This window comes from Acanthopagrus latus, chromosome 2 (genome assembly GCF_904848185.1).
Source record: "Acanthopagrus latus isolate v.2019 chromosome 2, fAcaLat1.1, whole genome shotgun sequence".
NCBI lineage: Eukaryota > Metazoa > Chordata > Actinopteri > Spariformes > Sparidae > Acanthopagrus > Acanthopagrus latus.
The window spans coordinates 17,985,697-18,007,268 of record NC_051040.1 but is presented as its reverse complement, the minus strand read 5'-3'; the positions used below and the strand labels follow the sequence as shown (position 1 = coordinate 18,007,268).

The window sequence follows — 21,572 nt, the reverse complement described above, 5'->3', positions numbered from 1 at the left end:
AAGGGAAGAAGAGAGAGTGTGATGGAGAGAGAGAGAGGAACCCATGGAGTGGACAAATCTGTGGGTGCCAATATAGCAGAACTGAAAATCACTTGAGTTTTAATTTCCTGCCAGTGGAAGCGAGAACAATATCAAGATTGAAACGCGAGTTTCACTGAGTCACTCTTAGAGGGAGCTCATTGGGCTCAGGCTGTTAACATTCATAACATCACCCCTCCGTCTCTGTCTCTCTCTCTGTCAGCTCCCTGCTCCTCTGTTTTGCTTTATTGCATAGGCACACACACACACACACACACACACACACACACACACACACACACACACACACACACACACACACACACACACACACAGTGGTGCTCATATACGCACGCTGTCACATAAATGCAGCAACGTACACATCTGCCCACACTGATGTGCACACACTTCCTTCCACACAAACATTTTGTAATGGCACTAATGAGACTGCGTGACTAATACCTCTTCAGTCCCTTCTTCAGATGAGTGCTTATTATGGTCTGTCAAGGAGATGAGTCAGTCTATGCCATAGTTACTATGGTGATCAAAGCCTCCAGCACTTCCCTTAAGTGCCCGCTGGCTAAAATAAGCTCTTTAACCCCTTTAACTACAGACCTATCAGGCTACAGTGATGCACACACACACCAATACACGAGCAAACAGGCAAGTTAACTCTCTGACCTCCCTCCGGGGACAAAAAGAATTCGACCACAGGGATTATTAGATTGCCGAACCATTATCAACAAGATTACAAAGTGGCAACTAAAGCCTAATCGTTAGACTCAAAGGAAGGAAAAGAGATCAAGAAGATCTTATTGTCATATTTACATTAACTAATAGGGAAGGTAATTTTTGGGGCTCAATACACTGAAAGGCACCTCAACCTCAGATCACCTCTGAGAGCCTCTCTATGTGCAGGGCAATTTGCTGCAGCTCTAATCACTGCCAGCTCCTGATGTGACATCACTTTAGCCTCTCTGGCTCATCACACAAGGCATCAGTGACCATGTTGATGTCTCAGCTGTGTTACATGACCAAATTACTGGTGCTATTCTTTTTAACCAAACTGTGATTAGATATCGCAAACCATACCGTGGCCGTGTGCAGTAACAAGGGGGGGTTATGTGGTAATGAAATAATATGAATGGTTAAAATTGTTGAAATCTGATTTCTTTAAAACCTGTTTGATCATCATACAGTTGTGCCTTGTAGTGAATGCACTACATAAATTGAGGCACCTAAACTGAATGCAGTCATAATTAGTTCTTTCTTATTTACACCTGGCTGTGCTTTTTCTGTTTTGACAAAATATGTGCTGTGAAAACTAATCTACAGTTTATGACTGAAACTGCAAATATACAACCTGTGTTCTCAGGGGGTAGAAATTAAAAATCAACTTTGGAGAGGACAATATGAAACGTTTTTTTCCTGAGAGGAACACCAAAAGCAGGGGCAAATCATGTACAAACAAAATGTGCTGCTATAAAAATGGCAATAGATCTCAGTTTTCAGTCATCAAGATTAAAGTTGAACTATGTAGTTTTAGTTTTCATGATTAAATGAACTGATTAAACAAACTGGGTTACACTTAAAAGACACTACAATTTCATACTGTTCTACTGATATGACTTGCCGCTGCCGCTTTTCTGGCTTCAAACTGTGTTCTTCACCTTATTTTCCTCTGAGAACAGCTTGTTAATCTTGTCATGGAAAACAAATAGATACATTTCTGAGTTTGTATAATCACCTCATTAATGCTGTGGATATTAAATGTCTGCACTTTAATTTTTTCTCCTAAACTACACAGTGCTCCTTTAATACAGGTTGCAAAAGCCGAAACTTTTCTAATTCTCATTTTGCTCCGACTGCACTCTGCTCTTCTCTCAAGTCTACTGCGCATGTCCACAGCTGGCGGGTCACATGACAAGGAAACCGAAACCAAACAGCCACTAACAAACAAAGGACAGTCGAGGGCGAGATAAATACTAGTGTCCGGTTCCTTGTTAGCGTAAAACAAAGTAGACAGAGACGAAGAGGAACAGTTCAAAAGTCGCAATTAGCCACGCACAGCTCATACACATGTTATTCAACTAATATGCGTAAATTAGTATTGTAGGATTACTCTTTAATTTGCTCTAACATCTGAAAATGGGCTCACGTCGGGACGCTTTAACCGCCTACAACATTAGCTAGACGACTATCGTTGTGCGCATGTGCTGTTGGGCTTCAGTGAACTATCTTCACCGTGGACATCGAAACGCTGCTCTTTGTAGAAAAGTTTCAGTTTGCATAAATAGCAGATAGAGGACAAGAGGGAAGTGGAGAAGTCACAGGGTGAGACAGGTGCTCCAGACACACGCAGGGTCAAACTTTCAGGCTTTTCTCAGAAGACGCAGAGCTGGCTGCGTAGTTCTTAAGGTCCATTTTTGCGTGTGTGTGTGGGGGGGCAGGTGAGCTAGCTGTGTGTGAAGATGAGGCTGAGCGGTGTGCTGGTGTGTGTGTTCCTGCTGTGGGTTGAGGGGTCCCGGGGTGACACACCGGCCAACTGCACCTATGAGGACCTGCTGGGGACATGGGTCTTCCAGGTGTCCAAAGGAGGACACGACAAGACCGTCAACTGCTCCGCCGAAGGTAAGAATAAAAAAAACCCCAAACACAAACTACCCACACATCATGGGACTGCTCAGATATGATGACACTAGCGGTTTCATAATTTGGAAATCATGTGACATGTTTGGGCCTGTACATTGTTGGTTTCCCGACATAGACTAAGAGCAGGAGATTCACTCAAGACTTCCTCATTTTGTGGCCTTACGCTGATTTGAATGAGAAGCCTTGAATAGATATTTTTAATCTTTTAATTTCTTTCTTGTATTTCTAACACAGTGCTGTGTTATTTTTTTATTTTTTTTTTTAGTGCTGTTCACTATGTGTCTTAATTATGTTTGAGCACACAAGGAATGAGAAATCGGCCTGCAGTGGCTCTCAACACCTACATGATATCAACACTATATTATAGTATCATTCTCATTATTTAGGAGCATTGGGTTAATCTTAGTCATTGAGAGCAAATTAATGGATATTAATCTAAAAGATGACTCTGGCTGAATCAGGCCCTGCAGGGAAAGACTTTGTATGTAGAGCTGCAATGATTAGTCAGTTAATTGATTGCAGGTGCAATGTGTAAGAGTTTTTAGTTGAATGCATCAAAAAAACGTTTTGATATTGCGACCTCTATGTTTTGCACTGCAGAGATAACTACTGAAGTTAGCATGCTAAACAGCTAGCCCTGGCCTGTACAAGTCCGAAGCTCCTGTGCAAGAGTTGCAAACCCCTTTAGTCCACTGCTGCGAGATGCACAGCTAAGTGCGCTAACAAGCTAATGACAGTTAGCATCAGTTAGTGGTTGTTTTGGTGACATGCAGCCCCCAATTTGATTTGAGTAAGAGTTAGACAAGATGTCATTCGTACATTGTGCACCTATTTAACTGTAAGGGTTTGTCTCAAAAGTGACTTGAGACATTACTTTGGGCTGTGGGATTTGCATTTTAACACAATTTATCTGCTAAATGATCATTAGCTGCACACTAATCTCATGTCGTGGTGTTCCTCTTCAGCTACAGGTGAGACCACAGTGACTGTGACCCTGGAGAAACTGTCTGTAGCCACAGATGAGCTGGGGAACACCGGCTTCTTCACCCTCATCTACAACCAGGGTTTCGAAGTGGTCATTAATGGATACAAATGGTTCGGCTTCTTCAAGGTAAAAAGACAGAATTAATTTGTCTGAGTGATCTTTTCATTTTTTAAAACCCTATAATTTCCTGGCTTGTCAGGTTTTCACTACACTCTACTAAAAATGCTTGCTGAAGGCTACATGATATCACATTCTTGTAATATAACTGAGCTTGTGTTATGTGCTGTAAATCTTCATTGACTTCGTCCAGATAACAAACTTTATGTCGTCACTTGAAGCAAAAAAAGTTCGTTGGAAATGTGAAATGTGGCAAGGAAGTTACACTGTGGCTCCCTGACATTAAACGTTTAGTTTCACCATCTCTCAGTTTCCTCTCCCTTCATCTGACAAGGCAGTATCTGGAAAAAAAAAGCATATCTTCTGTACACCAAAGCGGGGCTGAAATAAGATGGAAATCTGCTCTATTTAAAGCAGCTATATTCAGAGTTTATCTTTCAGTCATGTGCTATTCTTTGACACTCACATGACACTGAGTCTGACGAAGTGTCGGAGTCCTTCTGTCTGCAAACCAAAGTCATGGTCTATCTATGTCTACTTAAACTTCCTCATTATCTGGACTTGGTTTATATTAATGTTGTGATATGAGCAGAATGGGTGATTTTAAAACAAAATGAAACCATAATTCCGTCAGTGTTTCCTTCTTAAACCAATAATGTACTGTGAAAATTCAGATGTTAATTTAAGTATGTGCGTTTTGTATAGAATTACATGGGTAGGATATTGAATGACAAGCCCTGAATTGAATCTCTCACTACACTCGCAGTACAGTCAGGATGGCCCAAAGGTGACCAGCTACTGCGACCAGACCCTGCCAGGCTGGGTCCATGATGTCCTGGGAAACAACTGGGCCTGTTTCGTGGGGAAGAGGGTGACACCAGTGCCACCTCGAACAGATTTCAAACCACTCTTCAGCAGCAAGTACGTAAATAATATGTTTGTACATCTCAGTGGATATCTCCAAGTGAAGAAACACAAGCTAACAAACACAAGACTTCTGTTTGTAGTCAGATTCTCAGCACAGTGCAGTGTTGATGATCCTCGCTTTCAGTGTACTATTGAGCTCGCTGCTTTAATCTCCTTGTTCCCTATCTAAAGTGAACTGAGTTACTCACCCTCGGTAAGCCTTGGAAATGGGCCTGGAATCTGAATGTGAACGCTGAAATGTTGCTGAACAGGTTGATACAAAAATACCTGACTGAGAAATGAATATTTGGGTCAACTTCATGAATCAGTTTCTGGCAACGCAAAGCTGCTTCCTGGACTCTTTTGTACCAGTTGGATTTTTGCCAGTGTTTTTTAAGTTGGTCAAAAGTGTTCAGTAGATACATGTCTTCGTATTTTGAACCATGAAAATATATTTGAGCAACAGTTATTTTTTTTTTGTGATCTAGTAAATTGATTCAGTGATTTAATTGCTGGTATCCACTGTGTGATTGCGTTTTTAGCACATTACCATCTTAAGTACTATTACATCATAAAGTATAAAGGCTATGTGCTTTCAGTCAGAATGTACCTATTTGTCTTTCCCCCAGCCTGCTCTCAAGCATCGATTCAACAAGTTTTGCGTAATGAAAAGAATGCACAACTTTTATTCAGAGTATTCAAAGATGGATCAGTTGAATTTGAGGTAGGTATTTTAAAGCTGGGGTCAGTGAGTTGGAAAAACTGGCCAACTCATGCTAGAAATTTAAAGTATCCAGCTAGGCAACATTTGGTACACATGAATGCTCAACGTCCTCCTTTAAATAAAGAGACCTTTTCCTCACAACTTGCAAGCAGTAGGGGAGTGCATGGCAATACTGGTATTTCTCTTGAAGTCTGCCAAATCAGAGCAAGCGTCTTCACACTTCAGAATGTGTCATGTCTTATTTCCTCACTTACGCAAAGCTCACAATTGTTGCTGAAATGTTTATACTTAATCTGTCGCCCACTATTAAATGTGAAACCTTGCGCCCATGGTAATGATTTACACTTTTGTTTCAAAATGAGTTGGTTTGAAAGGGTAACATTAGAGTTGCTGTTCTTCCCTTGGCTGAACTTTGACTAACTGCAGGAGGATCTGTCCTGCACTTGATGCTGTTGTGGACGCTGTGTAAACGACTTGTATTGTGTTGGGATTGTTCTACGCTCCCTTCTTCTGGTTCTGGGGCAGACACACACACTCTCACACTCAAATAACATCACATCTGGCCCTCCAGGTTGCTCCAGGAGCCGTACAAACACAACATGGACTTCATCGACTCCATCAACTCAGTCCAGAGATCCTGGAAGGCTGTGGCCTACAAAGAGCATGAGATGTACACTTTGCAGGAGCTGATCAACCGAGCAGGAGGGCCCGCCTCCCGTATCCCCAGGTGAGTATTTACCTGCATTACTTTTAATGGAATGTAAGTGTGGCAAGCTTTTGCGCCAAATGTCTGACAGCTGATGCCCTTGTGATTAAAATGATTGTTTGTTTTTCTTTTTCCTTAGGCGTGTTCGCCCCATGCCTGTGACAGCCGAGGTAGCCAAGATGGCAGCAGCTCTACCTGAGCGCTGGGATTGGAGAAATGTTAACGGAGTTAACTTTGTCAGCCCAGTGCGGAACCAAGGTGACATTCAGTCGTTGTTCTGCAGAAACCTTTTTTATTTGGACTGTTCAAATGCAAAGTTAGTGAGTTAACACAGGAAAAAGTCAGCTCTAAACAGATTGAGAGATAACTGTAATCCACCTTTGCACACCTGATGTCGCACATTTTGCTATAAGGACGCAAAAAAATAAACAAAACAGAAAACCAGATCAGAGGCAGACGGAGCCGTACCTTAACACTCGAGCAGCTCTCGGTATCAGGCTGGACACATTGGCTGCTTGTGTTGCTTAGCTGCCGCTGCTCACTTGTATGTGTCCATAGAAAGTGTTGCTGCTGCAGCCCATCTCCTGCCTGTCCTGTCAGTTTACATGGAGTATACCATTGAGAATTGTCAATAAATATGATGACATGATTTTCATTTATCCCCCTTGAAAGAGTGAGAAAGCGGGGGGGGGAAGAAGAGAGGGAAAGAAAAATGGAGTACACAGTAACACACACTGCCCTTTACCTGTTGTGTGTGTGTGTGTGTGTGTGTGTGTGTGTGTGTGTACTCTGTTCATGGCTGTCACATATTTTACACACTCAGACAGTGGTAAGACATCCACATGACTGTCTACAGGTCATTTTCACGTCTATTTTTGCAGACGTCGCGGTAAAAATAGGTGAGACTCTGAATCTCTCTCTTCAGCCACTCTCGACATGCATGCATGAACAGCGACTCACGCCGCCAGTATGGCTGTTCTCACCTGTTAACTTGGAAGTCGAAATAAAAAAAGTAACACATTATGCCATGCACGTGTGCACCTCTTGTAGCCTGTGTGGCCAGCCTGTAAGAGCAGACAGCGGCTCACCAGTGACTTTGCCTACCTCTTGGCAGGCCTGAGTCTGCTCTCTGCTCTCCTCCTGTGTTTCTGCACAGCCTAGTGTGTGAGTGGAGAGATTATGCGTGCTGAGTATTTTGAGTGTGTGAGAGGGCCTCTGTAGGACTTGGTTTAAGGATCTGTAAGAGGGCTGGAGTGGCTCAATAGAAGCCCTCTAAGCCACTGTGCAGTGCTGTGAAGCTTATGTTGCTTCAGTTTTACTAGTCAGGTGGACACTTGCAGGGTCCATTTCAGTTCACAAAAATTGGTAGGATTGAGGATAATTTGCTCCAGCTCGTCTTGTGGAGGAACATTGCTGGTACGTTGCATAACATGCAGCCAGGTGTGAAGGGAAGACGCAGTAACTGGCATTGTAACAACTTAAAGCTTCATCTTAAGTCCTGCAAGAGATTCCTGTGGGTGACATGACAGACTGTAACTGTTTCCATCATTAGAAAAAATCAGGACAGCAAACTTTCCCAGTAGCATAGGTCTTAAAGTTGAATGAATGGTTGTTGCATCTTATTAGTATTAGGAGACTTAAGGTCTTATACCCAAATAAAAACTGTTCTCAGAGTCACCCAGACTTGAGTCATTACTGCAATTAAACCACCCGACAGATCCCTGCAGCCTCCACTCTCTGACCTAATTTGTTTCTGCGGAGCTTTTTATTAAGAAGCTGGAGTCTCTTACTATGGAGGGCAACCAGTGGCTTTAATCAGTGTATCTGTCTCTGTGCTTTGCTCCATTATTATGCATTACAACTCGTGCGGATGATTATACTGAGTCAGGAACATTACAGAAACGTCTGAACTGGCTGGCTTTATAAATGTCTAAGGTAATTAGGATTTAATGTCAGGGATGTTGTACCAAGTTGTGCAGGTGTACCTGTTTGGGTCATTATTGGTGGTCTTGCTACATCATGTTAAAATAAAAGTTGTCTCTGTTGCTTTGTCTCCATTTTTGCCACAAAATATTCGAAGAACCTGTTTGTTATCTAGTACAACAGCAACAGTTATTATAACCTCAGAAATGACCAGAGTGAGTTCTAACGGTTAACAAACTGAACTTGAAATTAAATTAAATGTATACTTGTTATTTGCAGACACATAAAACGGCGATAGAATCCAGATAATGAAATAATAACAGATGTGTGGGGAGAGATCACGAAACCACAGGCTTTTACAGTGGACTGCCACAGTTATAAAGGAAAAAACAAACAATAACAAAAATAAGATAATGAAAAATAATTTGGGAAAAAGCAACAAAAAATGACAACAAAAACTAAAGAATACGAAAATGTAGAAATCAGAATTACTATATATAATGTGTACTTTGGCATTCCATTTCTGTTCGTATCTGTAGGATATCTACAGATATTTTTTTCTTATCACTTGAGGTAATAACTCATGTGTACAACTCTAACGCTTTGTTTCAGCTTCATGTGGCAGCTGCTACTCCTTTGCCACCATGGGAATGCTGGAGGCTCGTCTTCGGATCCTCAGCAACAACAGTGACACTCCCATCCTCAGCCCGCAACAAGTGGTCTCCTGCTCTGAATATTCTCAAGGTGAACACACAAATCTAAAATAAAATCTGTCTTTTTTTTTCCAGCCGCACCACTTCATTTTACATTAAAATAGCTGGTGCATATTATTGCTGATATTATTCAGGTAGAAGTTTAAAGATGTACATGATGTACTCTGTAGAATATTCATAATCATGGATGATTGTTTTACTGCTGTATGTGGGAAAACTCCAGGCTGCCTTACTCTCTAATCAGAACAAGTGGTGCTGAAGGTTTTTTTAAATTTTTTTTTTTATAACTTTGAACCTAACTGCTTTTTAGAAAGTGCAGCGTTTCATAACTGCCCTGATTAGTATTCACTAAGCCTCATTCATATTCTTTCTTTGATCACATAAGAGATTTCACCCTTTGTTAAAGTCATGACAACCTTACCAAAAAAAAAAACATACTTGGTAATCATAGCTTGTAGACCTGTTGAACAAACCAGATTTAACTTTAACAGATTTAACTCTCTCCCCTTTAAGGTTGTGATGGTGGGTTCCCTTACCTGATCGGGAAGTATGCGCAGGATTTCGGCTTGGTGGAAGAGTCATGCTTCCCATACATTGGAAAGGATTCTCCTTGTGGCGTTCCCCAAAACTGCAGACGCGTTTACACAGCGGAGTACTACTACATCGGTGGGTTTTATGGCGGCTGCAGTGAGATGGCCATGATGTTGGAACTTGTCAAGAATGGACCCATGGGAGTGGCCTTTGAGGTACAGCTAGTCCTATATGTACAGTATGTGCTCACTTTGCATTTGGAGTATTTGCTCCGTCAGTGTGATTTAGAGTTTATGTAGAGTTTAACCTGTGTTCTCATCATTTGAAAGACAAAACCCCAATATGCCATTAATTTGAATCATATATTTCACCTTTATTTCCTTTACGAAAGCTTCTCTGTACTTCCTTTACAACTCGGCAACCCTTTCTCCTTCATGTGTATAACTTGAATTTGACACAAGGTAATGAAAAATAATGTAAAAGTTCCCTTTCTTTCAACAGGTCTACCCTGACTTCATGCACTACAAGGAGGGCATCTATCACCACACAGGCCTGGCATACAACTATAATCCCTTCGAGGTGACCAACCACGCTGTGCTCTTGGTGGGCTACGGCCGCTGCCACATGACCGGACAGAAGTACTGGATTGTGAAGAACAGCTGGGGCACCACCTGGGGCGAGGACGGCTACTTCCGAATCCGCCGGGGAAGCGACGAGTGTTCCATCGAGAGCATCGCAGTCGCAGCCAAGCCCATCCCCAAACTGTAGGGGCCGTGAGCACAGGGCCGACAGGACGAATGGCTGTCTTGATGATGAGTGCAACTTGGATTCATTTCACGATGTAGCTTAGCTGTTTTCAAGCCAAAACCTGCCATTCTTCACATGGGTAGCATCTGTCTTCTTCCTCCATAATCACACACATAACCATTAAACTGAATATTTAGATTCTCCAGGAAAGACCTGGCTGATGGGAGTAACTTGTAACGTGAGGTGACACCCAGCTGAGAGTTTTATATCACCCAACACTGGAGATGTAATAAAATGAGGCTCATTAGTTCAAAGCATAAAGGGACAAGAAAACGTCTGTTGGCCCAGCATGTTGTTTAAGTGTTTTAAATGTGTCCTGATTTTACAGTTTCAACAGTTAGCTGCCTGCAATGATTTTCTTGAAGCTGTAACTGCCAACACAAACTCTGGATCAAAATGGATTGGTGCACACTGTGACAAATCATGGTTAGTAACTTCTAATTGTAACATTTCAAAGGGAACTGAGGAGTCAGTGTTTGCTCTATCAAGTCACCTTGATTCTTTGTCTCAGGGAGAATGGTGTTATCTTGTGTCCTCACATCAGATCTTAGCCACGACTGCCATGTTTCCCTGTGGAGCATTTTCTTTTTTTTTTTTTTAAGAGATTTCTAAAATCAATTCATAAAGGGATCTAAGTAATTGTGCCTTTTGTATCCTGCCTCCCATTCAGTGTAAGCAAGTGTAACCATTGTTTTGTGAGATTTGCACTGTTTTTGATTTGAACAGAATAAAAGTGTTTCAGAATTGATGTGAGTCTTGTTTGGTTTAAAATGGTTTTCCATCTTCTTACACAATCTTTCTGAGCACTTCATTTATTTTTTTTATCTTTTGGTTGGAACAGTTTTCTCTCAAACACAGATTGTCACAACAGTATGCCTGACTAAAGGACGACTGTACACGGTGATGAGGGATGCCCAAACTTCAAAATCACTTCACTCAAATTTAAGTAGGTGAATCTTAAAGTTTATATTACACTGTGTATGCAGCTTTATACAGCTACAGTTATGCATTTCTTGTCTCCGTTGGCAAACTATTACAAAAATATTTATTCTTGATTCACTGCAGTAGCCCGAGTACTGAGCCCCAGCCTGGGGTCCTTTGCTGCGTGTCACGCTGCCTCTCTCATCCCGCCTCCTATCACCTCTGAAGCTATCCTATCAATAAAGCCACACAAAGCCCAAAAAAAAATATATTTTAAATACATAAATGGCACCAAATGAAACATATAAACTCCTGAGGGGTCGTTAATAGTTAACTGTTAATAAACAATACAGTGTTTTATAAACCATTGATTAACTATTTGATTTCACTTCATAAAGGCTTCCCAAATAATGTTTAAAGATGAACGACATTAACTTCAGTGTTTATTAAGCATTTGTCAAGTATAAACAACATTTCCACCTTTAAATAATATCATCGTTTCTTAACATTGACATAACTGCTAAATTTGAATGAGTATAACATTTATTAAAGATGTTTTTGTTTAAACTGTTAGCAATTTTTCTTCTTCCCCTGCTGTCTCATCAAAACAGTGATTGTTCTCTTCCATCTTGGAGCTCTGGAGCGCTTCACGGTGGCACTCCCAGGCAGGCAGCTCCCCTGAGTGAGTCACAAGGTCCGGACGTGTCCGCTCCACTTCCCTGAGTGGGCCAGGGCGTACCTCACCTCCCCTTCTCTCATTCCCAGCTCTCCTCAGCCCTCTCCGCTGCGCTGTCCTTGTGCTTCTCCCCTTTCATGCCCCCGGTCCTCTCCATTACGGTGGATTCATGCTCAGCTCTCGCCCTCCTCGGTCGCCATGCAGAACAACCACCAGAAGGAGCATCTCTATAAGATCCTTGTGATAGGGGACCTCGGGGTCGGCAAGACCAGCATCATCAAGCGCTACGTCCACCACAACTTCAGCCCCAACTACCGCGCCACCATCGGGGTGGACTTCGCACTTAAAGTCCTCAACTGGGACCAGGAGACGGTGCGTCTGCAGCTGTGGGACATCGCAGGTACAGTCCAACTTTTACGCACAGCGCACACGAGATGAGTCCCCACACAGGGCGGTGTCTGTGACTTTGACTCAAAGTTTACTCATGTTTTTTTTTTCTTCTTTTTTTTTTTTTTTTACATGAGCCACAGCCGAGTTTGTAAACTTAGAGGAATAAAAAAAAGATTTGTTAACTGAAGGTAAGAAGTAATCAGTGTGATTGGTCAAAAATAGATGCATATTAATTCAGCCTTAAAAAAAAAAAAAAAAAAGTCGTTAGATAATCATTATTTTGTTTTTTTGTTTTTCAAAGATCAAGCCAAAAAAAATAAAATAAAATGGAAAAAATCTTTATGAAACAATTAAGTAAACTGTCCCAGTCTATTATAAATAATCTGTTAAATTGCATTAGCTCAAGGCAACATCTGTACATTTCATTAATGGTAATGGAAAGCTGTGGTCCTGGAGGAAATTGTGTTTGTAATGACTCATGAGTGAATGTGCTTCACACAATGAGCCGGTCATTATGAAGTCAATTTTCAGTCATCCTTAATGCATGTTGTTTTAGGTCAGAGACAAATCTGAATGCTAAATGAAAACAGTTATCCTGTCAGCTACTCAAATGGAAACTAAAGACTCTTTTTTCCCTTCAGGAGAGGCAACAAGTTGTATAAAGCCAGAGCTTATTTAGCCGCTTTTCTCCAACATCTGTCATTCAGAAAGATGTTAGAGATGAAAAAGACAGATTTTGAGCATTAGACCCTATTAAAACATGCTCACAGAAGGATGATTTTGGGTTATCCAGGGTTAATGTTCCTCATGGGCACCAACTGACCTGCGGCAATCGCTCACTTCAAATCACTTGGCAACGCATTTCAACAATTACGCATTTCTCTTTATTTACATTCACGCACACAAAGCCGGAAAAGTCACGAGTGAAGTTCCCTTGCCAGGTGACAAGAGCGCACATGACTCCTATTATACATGTGAAATCGAGTCCATGACCGTGACCTTTAACCTTTCATAAACAGAAGCTGTTCGGTGCAGTGCAGGGGGGGCACTCAGCTGTCTTTTATCATTTTTAAAAGACAAATCCGTGTTTACATTGAGACGTAAGCCTTTCTTTATCATCTTGAGCATCACTTGACTTTATGTAACAGCATCACGACGCCAGGGAGCACCATGGCAACAGTCAGCCATCATTATCACTTTACAGCCATCAGTACGAACCGCCCTGACTATCAGCTGGACTGTCGAGCCCTGAAATGGTTGAACAGACAACTTAGTGGTCAGTCGTCTATTCTGTGTGGCAGCTTTTATTTTTAAGCATTTGTGTTTTGTTCTATTCGTATTTAAGAGGGCGGAACAGTCTTGATTATAAGATGAAAACACGTGTCCCTGGTTGTCTTCGGCGAAACACAGAACTGAGACATAATAAAGGCTTGTGACTGAGCGGCTCTTGGGTAAGATAACAGACCTGAAGGCTACAGCAGTCTCATCTCACATGAGTGTCGGCTGAGGTTTACCAGAAGAATCCTCTGACCCGCTGCTCTCTCCCCTCCCGTGCGTCCTCTCCAGTAGGCGCAAGCAGTCATGTGTCTCAAACTCATGTGAGTGAGATTTGAGGCCCGAGCTTCTTGTGTACAGAAGGCTTTTATTGTGGGCTGAGAATGAGCGTCTCCCTCAGAGAAACATGCTACAGGTCCATGCTGTATGTGCTCCCTGCGAGCCTTTAGGTGGGAAATCTCTCGGTTCAGCGTCCCTTGAAATCTGTGGCTTGTGGAAAGGACACTTGAAGATGATTAAAGCAGTTACGTTAGCATCCAGTTTATATAAGTCACAACCAGAAAATGTCTTCCAGCCCTGCTGCGGGTTAGTTTGGGGATTTGATAATGGAGTTTTTCTCATGCCACTGACGTGATAAATCACTTGTTGTTTCTGTGCATTTCCCAAGACGAGTAATAACTTCAGCTGTTCTATTCTTGGATGCCATTTTTCTACAGCCTGGGCTGACAGGCTGACAGGGCTAGCTGCACAGGCAAATCAGGAAGAAGATACGAGTTGGTTTCAGGGCTTATTTGAGTTGTTTTTCAACTCCTCACGCATAGATGTTGAAGTCTGTGGCTGCAGACCAGGTTTGAGACTGACTAACTCCAGATGTGGAATCTACTTGACTTTATCACTGCTGAATTATTTGTAATCCTCATCCATATCAATTGCTACTCCTTGCCATAAATGCCCCAAAATAACTTATTTTTTGATCAGTTATCTTCGTTCTATATCGACATCTTCCACCAACCTTAAAGGAGCTCTGTCCTGTCAGTCTGTTGGCTTGTTAATATTTTGTCTTTCATCTCCACCAGGCAGTGCCTGAGCATCATTCAGTCGGCCCTGAGATTGAAAGAGAGACTGAAGTTAAAGATCATTTTGAAAAAGTAATGGTTGTTTGTGGCGTCCATATGGTCTGAGCCTGGTCAGTCCCCTGATCAGTACTGAGCCTGTGCAGCTCATCAGAGATCAGAAAGAAGCGAGATGTCTCACTCCCCTGCAACTTCTGTTTAATGTCTTCAGGATGTAGTCTGATGACGTGTATCATACGCTGCTTTACTGTTTCCTGTTTTCAGGCACGTTTGTGATTCCAAACAGGACACACGGTGAAAAAACACAGAAAGGCACACTCATCGACTGGCAATGAGAAAGGAGTTAGCTGCCAGTTGTGAGCAGGTTTGCCTGCATTGAAAAAAACCTGCATATGCACCCAAATATCGGTGTGAAAGTTGTATGATCTCCTAGAAAAGCCTGGTGTCTGCTCACACAGGAAGTTGTGAAGTTGTGTACACTAATACTGTCCTACAATACTTCTGCCCCTCTGATACTGTATGTCCTTGAACCAGCCGTCCCCCCAGCTGTTCTGCAGCTGACCCTGCGCTCTGATGCACCTGTGCAGGAGGACAGAAAATGTTCCTCTGGGCCTCAACACCTTACCTCCTATCCTCTGCTTTTTTTTGATGGACCAGTGTAGTTTATTTGGTTAGCCCACAGTGCGAAAATGACTTTTCTACAAGCTGATTGACAGGCTGCTACTGATGGGGCTCTACCAGAAGTTATGGATGGGAAAATCAGCGTGGATACAACATTCCAACTGGGCTTACCGAATTAATTTCACCCCCAGGAATTTTTTACAGGCAACTTCACAGGCAGGCTTCACAGCAGAGACACCTCTCCCCTCCCTCCATCCTGCTTCTATTCGTGTCTGCATCTTTTAACAGTAAAATCATGCATGTAATGGCGTGCGTGTATCAAGTGTATGTGTGTGTTTGAGAGAGTGGGTGCAGAGGTATGTTGGGAATGCTTGCATGGTTGCACATCTGAGACACGAGTGTGATGAAATGACTACATTGGATGACTCAGACTCCATGTGTTTGCTGCTGAAGTGAGACCGCATCACTCGCAGCTTTTTCGCTGCCAGCAAGGGGTACAAAATGGAAAGATGAATTTCTCTTGAGATGAGTTTGTGCACCAGTGAGACTAAATCATATATTTTTTTTCTGCGTGTATACATCTGTGTCCTTGTTCCTATCTGTCCTCCAGGTCAGGAGAGGTTCGGCAACATGACCCGGGTGTACTACCGCGAGGCCATGGGCGCGTTCATCGTGTTCGATGTCACAAGGCCCGCCTCCTTTGAGGCCGTCACCAAATGGAAGGAGGACTTGGATTCCAAACTGACACTTGCCAATGGGAAACATGTAGCCACTGTGCTTTTGGCCAATAAATGTGACCAGGGCCGTGACGTACTGACCAATAATGGAATAAAGATGGAGCAGTTCTGCCAGGAAAACGGCTTCGTGGGATGGTATGAGACGTCTGCTAAGGTGAGAAAGATGAGACACACACACGCACGCATGCACGCACGCACACACACACACACACAAATACATAGTTGTATCACAGCTAGGAGGACGTTGCCGTGAATACAAAGAGTAGCCTTCAACAGGAGCTCTGAGGTGTCTGCAGGTGTGTCCTTCAGTTCAAATGTCCTTGAGCAGCAGCTGACGCCCGATCAGCTCGACTGTGTCAGACCCAGCACCTGATCACCCTGTGGAGAGGCCACCGTGGAGGCATTCAGGAAGTGTAGAAATCCTTTAAAAGTGCTGAGTTGTCCCAGACTCTCAGTCTGCTCAGTATTAGCATATGAATGAAACCTCAGTCAGAAAGTGTTCCGGTGGAAAATTTCAGGTCAGCTGCGCTTGGATCAGGTGCTCGATCATCCAGACAGGATGTCCGAGAATGTTGAGAGATGATATAAATCCACTGTGTTTAACTGACTGACACAGATTTTAAAGGAATACTCTTTTAGGGAAATAACTCTTCCTCTCTAACTCGCTTTCCTGGCCAGAAGATGGATGCCACTCTCATGTGTTTGTTAATATCAGTCTGAAAAGATGGATGGCTCTGCTTGGCATTAAGACTGGAAACAGGGGGAAACGGCCAGCTCGATGTTGTCCAGTAGCAGAGAAAAATACCAGCACTTCAGTAGCTCTGTAGCTTTTACAGAGATCGTGCAACACTGATGCAATAATAACCCTTCTTCATGCTTGCTTTTTCTTTTAAGCATAACGCTGCCCCAGTGTGTCATTTTGGATGGCGTGCTACGGCTCCAGAAGCAAAGGAGAGATGTACTGTGTAAAAACAAACTGCATCAGCATTTACTGTGTGACATTATACATACACAACGACAAATTAACCACCATTGAGTGGTTCATCTTGTCCTCTGTAGGGAACTCCCAGCTTCCACTTCAAAAAAGTCCAACTCTCTCTCATCCTGCCGCCCTGCCGGCTCCCTCTTTTTACACAGACGTCAGCTCAGCTCATTTATGACCTCCGCTACAAAAATGACAGGGGTTCATGGTTGCATAACTTAACCTTCAAGTGGTATGTGGTAGCCATAACCAGCTGATCAATACATTGATGAACATAACAGCGAAACTGCTTTAGGCCATCAGTTAAAGAAAAGAAGGTCTGACTTTGAAATTCATATTTGATCTAAAACTTACATTTGTTATATCATCATAAAAGGCATTCTAAATGACTGAAGATGTACAAAAGTGTATGCCACTTTTTTTTTTTTTATGTTTGCAAGGTGTCCGTTTATGTGTATAACATTTAAGTTAACCTTCAGCGCCTGGATTGGACAGAAAAGAAGCACTAAGAAAACATGAACATTTTATAAAAACTCTTGAAAATGTTGATTTAGGACAGTATAATTTGAGACTCACTGACGCAGATGGGGGTGAAAGAACGTGGTGAGTGAATACTGACAGTGATGCGAGTTGAGGATTCACCCACCTACACACAAGCCCTGATTAGAGCAGCTAACGGGCAGCAGGAATCTCACAGCTGGACGTCGAGGGGAGAAAATAGACTGCGATGTGCACATACGCATACAGACGCATGAAATGGTGAAATGTCTGGGATACAAGGCCATCGCTTTACAATGAAAAGTCATGGGGACTTAAGGGGCTCAGATAAAACGACACTTCTGAAACAGCCATTGATAGACATGATATTAAGCATTGTCACAGGGTTACCGGAAAAAAGACTGCATAAATCAATCAAAAAATGGCAATATCAGATATACAGTAGATGCATCATCATGTTGATGACTGTTGTTTGTAACGTATGTACATGGCAGCAGCCAGTTTCAGCTGCAGGTGCTGATGGAGAGCACAGTGTTCTCATTTACACTATTTCTAACAAATCATGCTAATAAAACGTGATGGGGAGACAAAATATTGACTTGTACCTTTGCATGAAACTTCAACGAAATATTCATCTAAATAGAGAAAAACAGAGAGAGCAGAGGAATAAACGGGGAGTGGAGGTACCTGGAAAGAGTACTGACCAACATTGATTGTTGCAGTGAAATAGGAAGATAAACGGAGATGAACTTGAGGATCGAAGCTGTTGAAATCATGGCGGTAAACCAGTGAAAGGAAGTGAGAGGCTTTTCTTGAACACAAAGGGAGAGTCTGAAGCCCATACAGCTCTTTCTTTTGTGTTTGTTTCCATAAAAACCTGTGGAAATGTTTTTCAGCAGCAAGTGTTCAACCATTTTGCATTAAAAGTACCAATTTATTTGGAACAAATAAATCTGAACAGCACGTTGATGAGCCATTTGTACAAAAAAAAAGTATCAAGAATAGTTTTCCTTTGAGCTGAGTGATTGTAATATAACCCGGGTACGCTCTACATGTATAGGGAACAAAGTGAGTTTGACAGAGACGAGTGTTTCTTGTGTTTTATGTTTCTTTGGAAGAATCTTCAGTTCGACATCTCCCAGTAAGTATAATAGATCACGACGTGACAGACGGAGGAGTTTGTGTGTGTGTGCGAGAAGTTAAAGGCTCTGTCGACGGCACCGTGTCACGTCCTACTGAGCAGCACGCTGCTACATCTAATGAATATTCAGTATTTCTACTGCTGCTGCATCAGGCTTCACATGTTAGCACAGTGCATTGCGCGTGTGTGTGTATCTCATCCACGCTGGCTGCTGGTCGTCTCTCTCCTCATGTGAACCTCAGCAGTGGACCGTTTCTCTCGTCTGCTCAGCTTTCAGCTCTGGTCCAAGTCGCTCTAAATCCTCCGTGTGGGTGCTGTCGAGGAGTTAATTTGTGTTTTATTTTGACAGGCAGAATAGGTTTTGTGAATCAGGCAGGACAAGGATCTCAGGATTATCTCTCAGCCCTGTTATGTTGGCCGTAATCATCTCATAAATGGGCAGCCTCGTGGGCAAGTTGTGTAAGACTGGCACCGTGCAGGCACACGTGGTTCTGGACCTTTGTTGCATGTCATCCCTCTGGTTCCTGTCTCTATTCAATTAAGGCTTAATGTCCTCAAATATCCTTTGACAATGGCCTCGTAGAAATACAAATGACAGGAAAGATGAAGTGCAGTGCTGCAAAAATAAATATGTTTTGAAACGATTCAAAACATGAGGAGAATCGATTAGTCCAAGCAGCATTTATTTCTGTCAGACTGTGCTTTGCTGACTGAGCTTTCGTTCGCTATTGTTAATAGTGTATCAAAGGTACCCAGCTGGCACCAAAACTGTCCTGTTATTCATTGTCCAAATAATCATATTGCTGATGTAAGTGTTTGCGTAATATATTCATTCAACTTAAGTCTTTTTTGTTGCTGTTTGAGTGTACAGAACGTGTCCAAAATGGGGATTAAGTTTTGATATTTTATATGTAAACACACCTTAGAAATAACAAACTATTTTGGAAATTCAAGCTTATTAGTCAAATTACATTTATCAAAACTATTTGTTATCTTAAAGGTGCTATATGTCTGAACCTGCCACCTGTTGGATTCAACAGGGGGCAGTATCTCACCAGAGTTACTGCTGTACTGCAGCCGACTTGGCTGCCATTTGCTCGTTGTTTGCATTAATCAATTTATCCCTCTTCGTCTTCTTCTTCCCCTCCCCACCATTTCACACTCTCTCTTCCACGCATTCGTTCACCTTCTCCTCTGTATTTCAGGAAAACATCAACATCGACGAAGCAGCTAACTGCCTGGTGAAACACATCATTGCCAGTGAGAGCGACATGCTCCAATCAGAAGTCCCCGACACCATCACCCCCCAGTTAGAGAAGGACAAAGGCGGGACATGCTCGTCCTGCTTCAGATCCCAGTAACAGCTCCTGACAGTTGGATGTCCTTTTGTATCTCGTTAAGACACAAAGTCGAGTTTGTCTTTGAGCAGGAGGCGGTGGAAGGAGAATGACTTTGGCTGTTTTTTTAAGAAGCGTGTGTGGGTGCCAACTCGTTTCCTGTCTGGTGGCTCGGGTAAAGGGGGGAGGAGGGTGGGGTGGGTGGGGGGGTTTGACAGAGAGGCATCTGGCTCAAGAAATGGTTGGATTGAAACAGAGACAGAAAGAGAGATGGATGCAGCTGTGTGCGCTTGTCAAAGGCAAGGTCACCCTCTGGGCGACTTCAAGCACCGACACTGCCACTTCGGTTACCATGGAGACACAGTTAATGAACACGCGTGCAGAAAGATCGCAGCAAATCACAGTTTATGTGTACTGAGGGTCCATGGAGGTGATCTCTATTTACAAACCACGTTAGCTGTCTCTCGTTCTTCGCCCTTCTCGTCCTTGCTTTCCTTCTTCTCCACCTTTCGTTCAGTCTCCTCTCCATTCTTTTTTTTCCTCTTCTGTGTCTGAGTTTGTCTCTGCTTTTCCTCCCTGACACCATTTTAAGTATTTCACATGTCATTCTGGGCTGATGAGTGGGCAAAAAGCACATCTATATCTCGTAAGTCAATGGTTTTATATGAAATTTATATTTCACTGTTCAATATTTGTAATATTTTTAATTGTGGGATAAATACATATATATGTGTGTGCATATAAACATGCGCGTGTACATATATATATATATATATATATAATATATATGTACGCACATGTACATATTACACCCAGTATAATGAGACAGATTATAGAACCAAAGATGTATCCAGTGTTCAACATGTTCATATGAATAAACCACAGCTTTACTGACTTATGCCTGGGTGTGAGTAGAAGTTTTTTTGTTATTAAAGAAATGCTGTGCACACCCATATATTTCAGTTCATCTGGCTGACTGGTCCCATTCACATTAACGTTGGATGGAGGCATGCTGGGAATTATATGAGGTCACTAAACTCTATTAAATCAACATTTACACTGAATTGTAATGAGGCAAATGGTGCATCTCATTCCCACTGTATCTAGTGTTGCCGGGCACAATCTCCTTTGAAAAGTTCATATTTCTTTTCAGCACGACATGACACACCACCAGCTATCACTGATTTCAGCGTAACTGGATCATTTTTGTCATGAACATGTTTTCTGGTTTTCCCTCTCATGTACTCCGGCTACTCTGCCTCAACTCTATATGCAACTCAACTCTGCACCGCCCCACAGTGGAAGATGCCACGTTGGAAATGTCAGGTCGTAACATTACTGAATTTCCACTACTAAACCTTGTAACTCTTTTCTGAGAACCAAGGGTTAGGGGTAAAACTTGGGCCTTAGTCTCAGAGCGGCTCTTAAGCATTGTGGAGAGCTTTGCAGGAAAAAAAGGCCTCGAGACAGTCGCTGAGCTGGCCTTGCTGCTTGAAAAGTAAGTGCTGTTAGCCCGTTTGCCAAGTTATATCTTTGGTGTTTGTACTTGCTTGATGTTTGGTTGTGACAGCACAGCAGTCAAGTGTTAGTTTTTGATGATAAATGTTCAATAATCAGTAATCCAAACAAATGAATGTGTGCAGCTGTCCAAACTAATGGCAGTGATGAAAGTTAATAACACTGAGAAACTGTAAAGCACCTGCGAGAGGACTATTGGTGTGAAGGTAGTAGTGTGTATCTAAGTAAGCATCAGCTTCCCTCCTGTGCACTGGGCTAAAGACACTTTAAACATACTTTGTTGTGATTTTGTGTTTACATTTATATGTATGTTCATTTCAC

The 21,572-nt window shown here is 42.4% G+C and overlaps 2 protein-coding genes across 4 annotated transcripts; both read left to right on the top strand.

Annotated features, from left to right (window-relative positions):
* The first annotated feature begins 2,050 nt into the window (after positions 1 to 2,050).
* On the top strand, positions 2,051 to 10,830 carry ctsc (cathepsin C). The gene is made up of 8 exons (XM_037081871.1): positions 2,051 to 2,649; positions 3,636 to 3,781; positions 4,539 to 4,693; positions 5,974 to 6,129; positions 6,248 to 6,366; positions 8,644 to 8,775; positions 9,258 to 9,490; positions 9,777 to 10,830. Exons 1-8 carry the CDS (start codon positions 2,490 to 2,492, stop codon positions 10,041 to 10,043), a joined length of 1,368 nt encoding a protein of 455 aa, XP_036937766.1. The 5' UTR covers positions 2,051 to 2,489; the 3' UTR covers positions 10,044 to 10,830.
* A 101-nt stretch (positions 10,831 to 10,931) lies between these two features.
* On the top strand, positions 10,932 to 19,904 carry rab38a (RAB38a, member RAS oncogene family). 3 transcript variants are annotated; one of them, XM_037075659.1, is made up of 5 exons: positions 10,932 to 11,028; positions 11,615 to 11,685; positions 11,769 to 12,079; positions 15,649 to 15,929; positions 19,602 to 19,904. In XM_037075659.1, the coding sequence occupies exons 3-5, from the start codon at positions 11,878 to 11,880 to the stop codon at positions 19,755 to 19,757; spliced, it is 639 nt and encodes a 212-aa protein (XP_036931554.1). In that variant the 5' UTR covers positions 10,932 to 11,028; positions 11,615 to 11,685; positions 11,769 to 11,877; the 3' UTR covers positions 19,758 to 19,904. The 3 variants fall into 3 exon arrangements, with proteins under 3 accessions (XP_036931554.1, XP_036931544.1, XP_036931533.1); XM_037075649.1 differs by having other exon boundaries at positions 11,615 to 12,079; XM_037075638.1 differs by lacking the exon at positions 10,932 to 11,028 and having other exon boundaries at positions 11,510 to 12,079.
* The last annotated feature ends 1,668 nt before the right edge of the window (positions 19,905 to 21,572 follow it).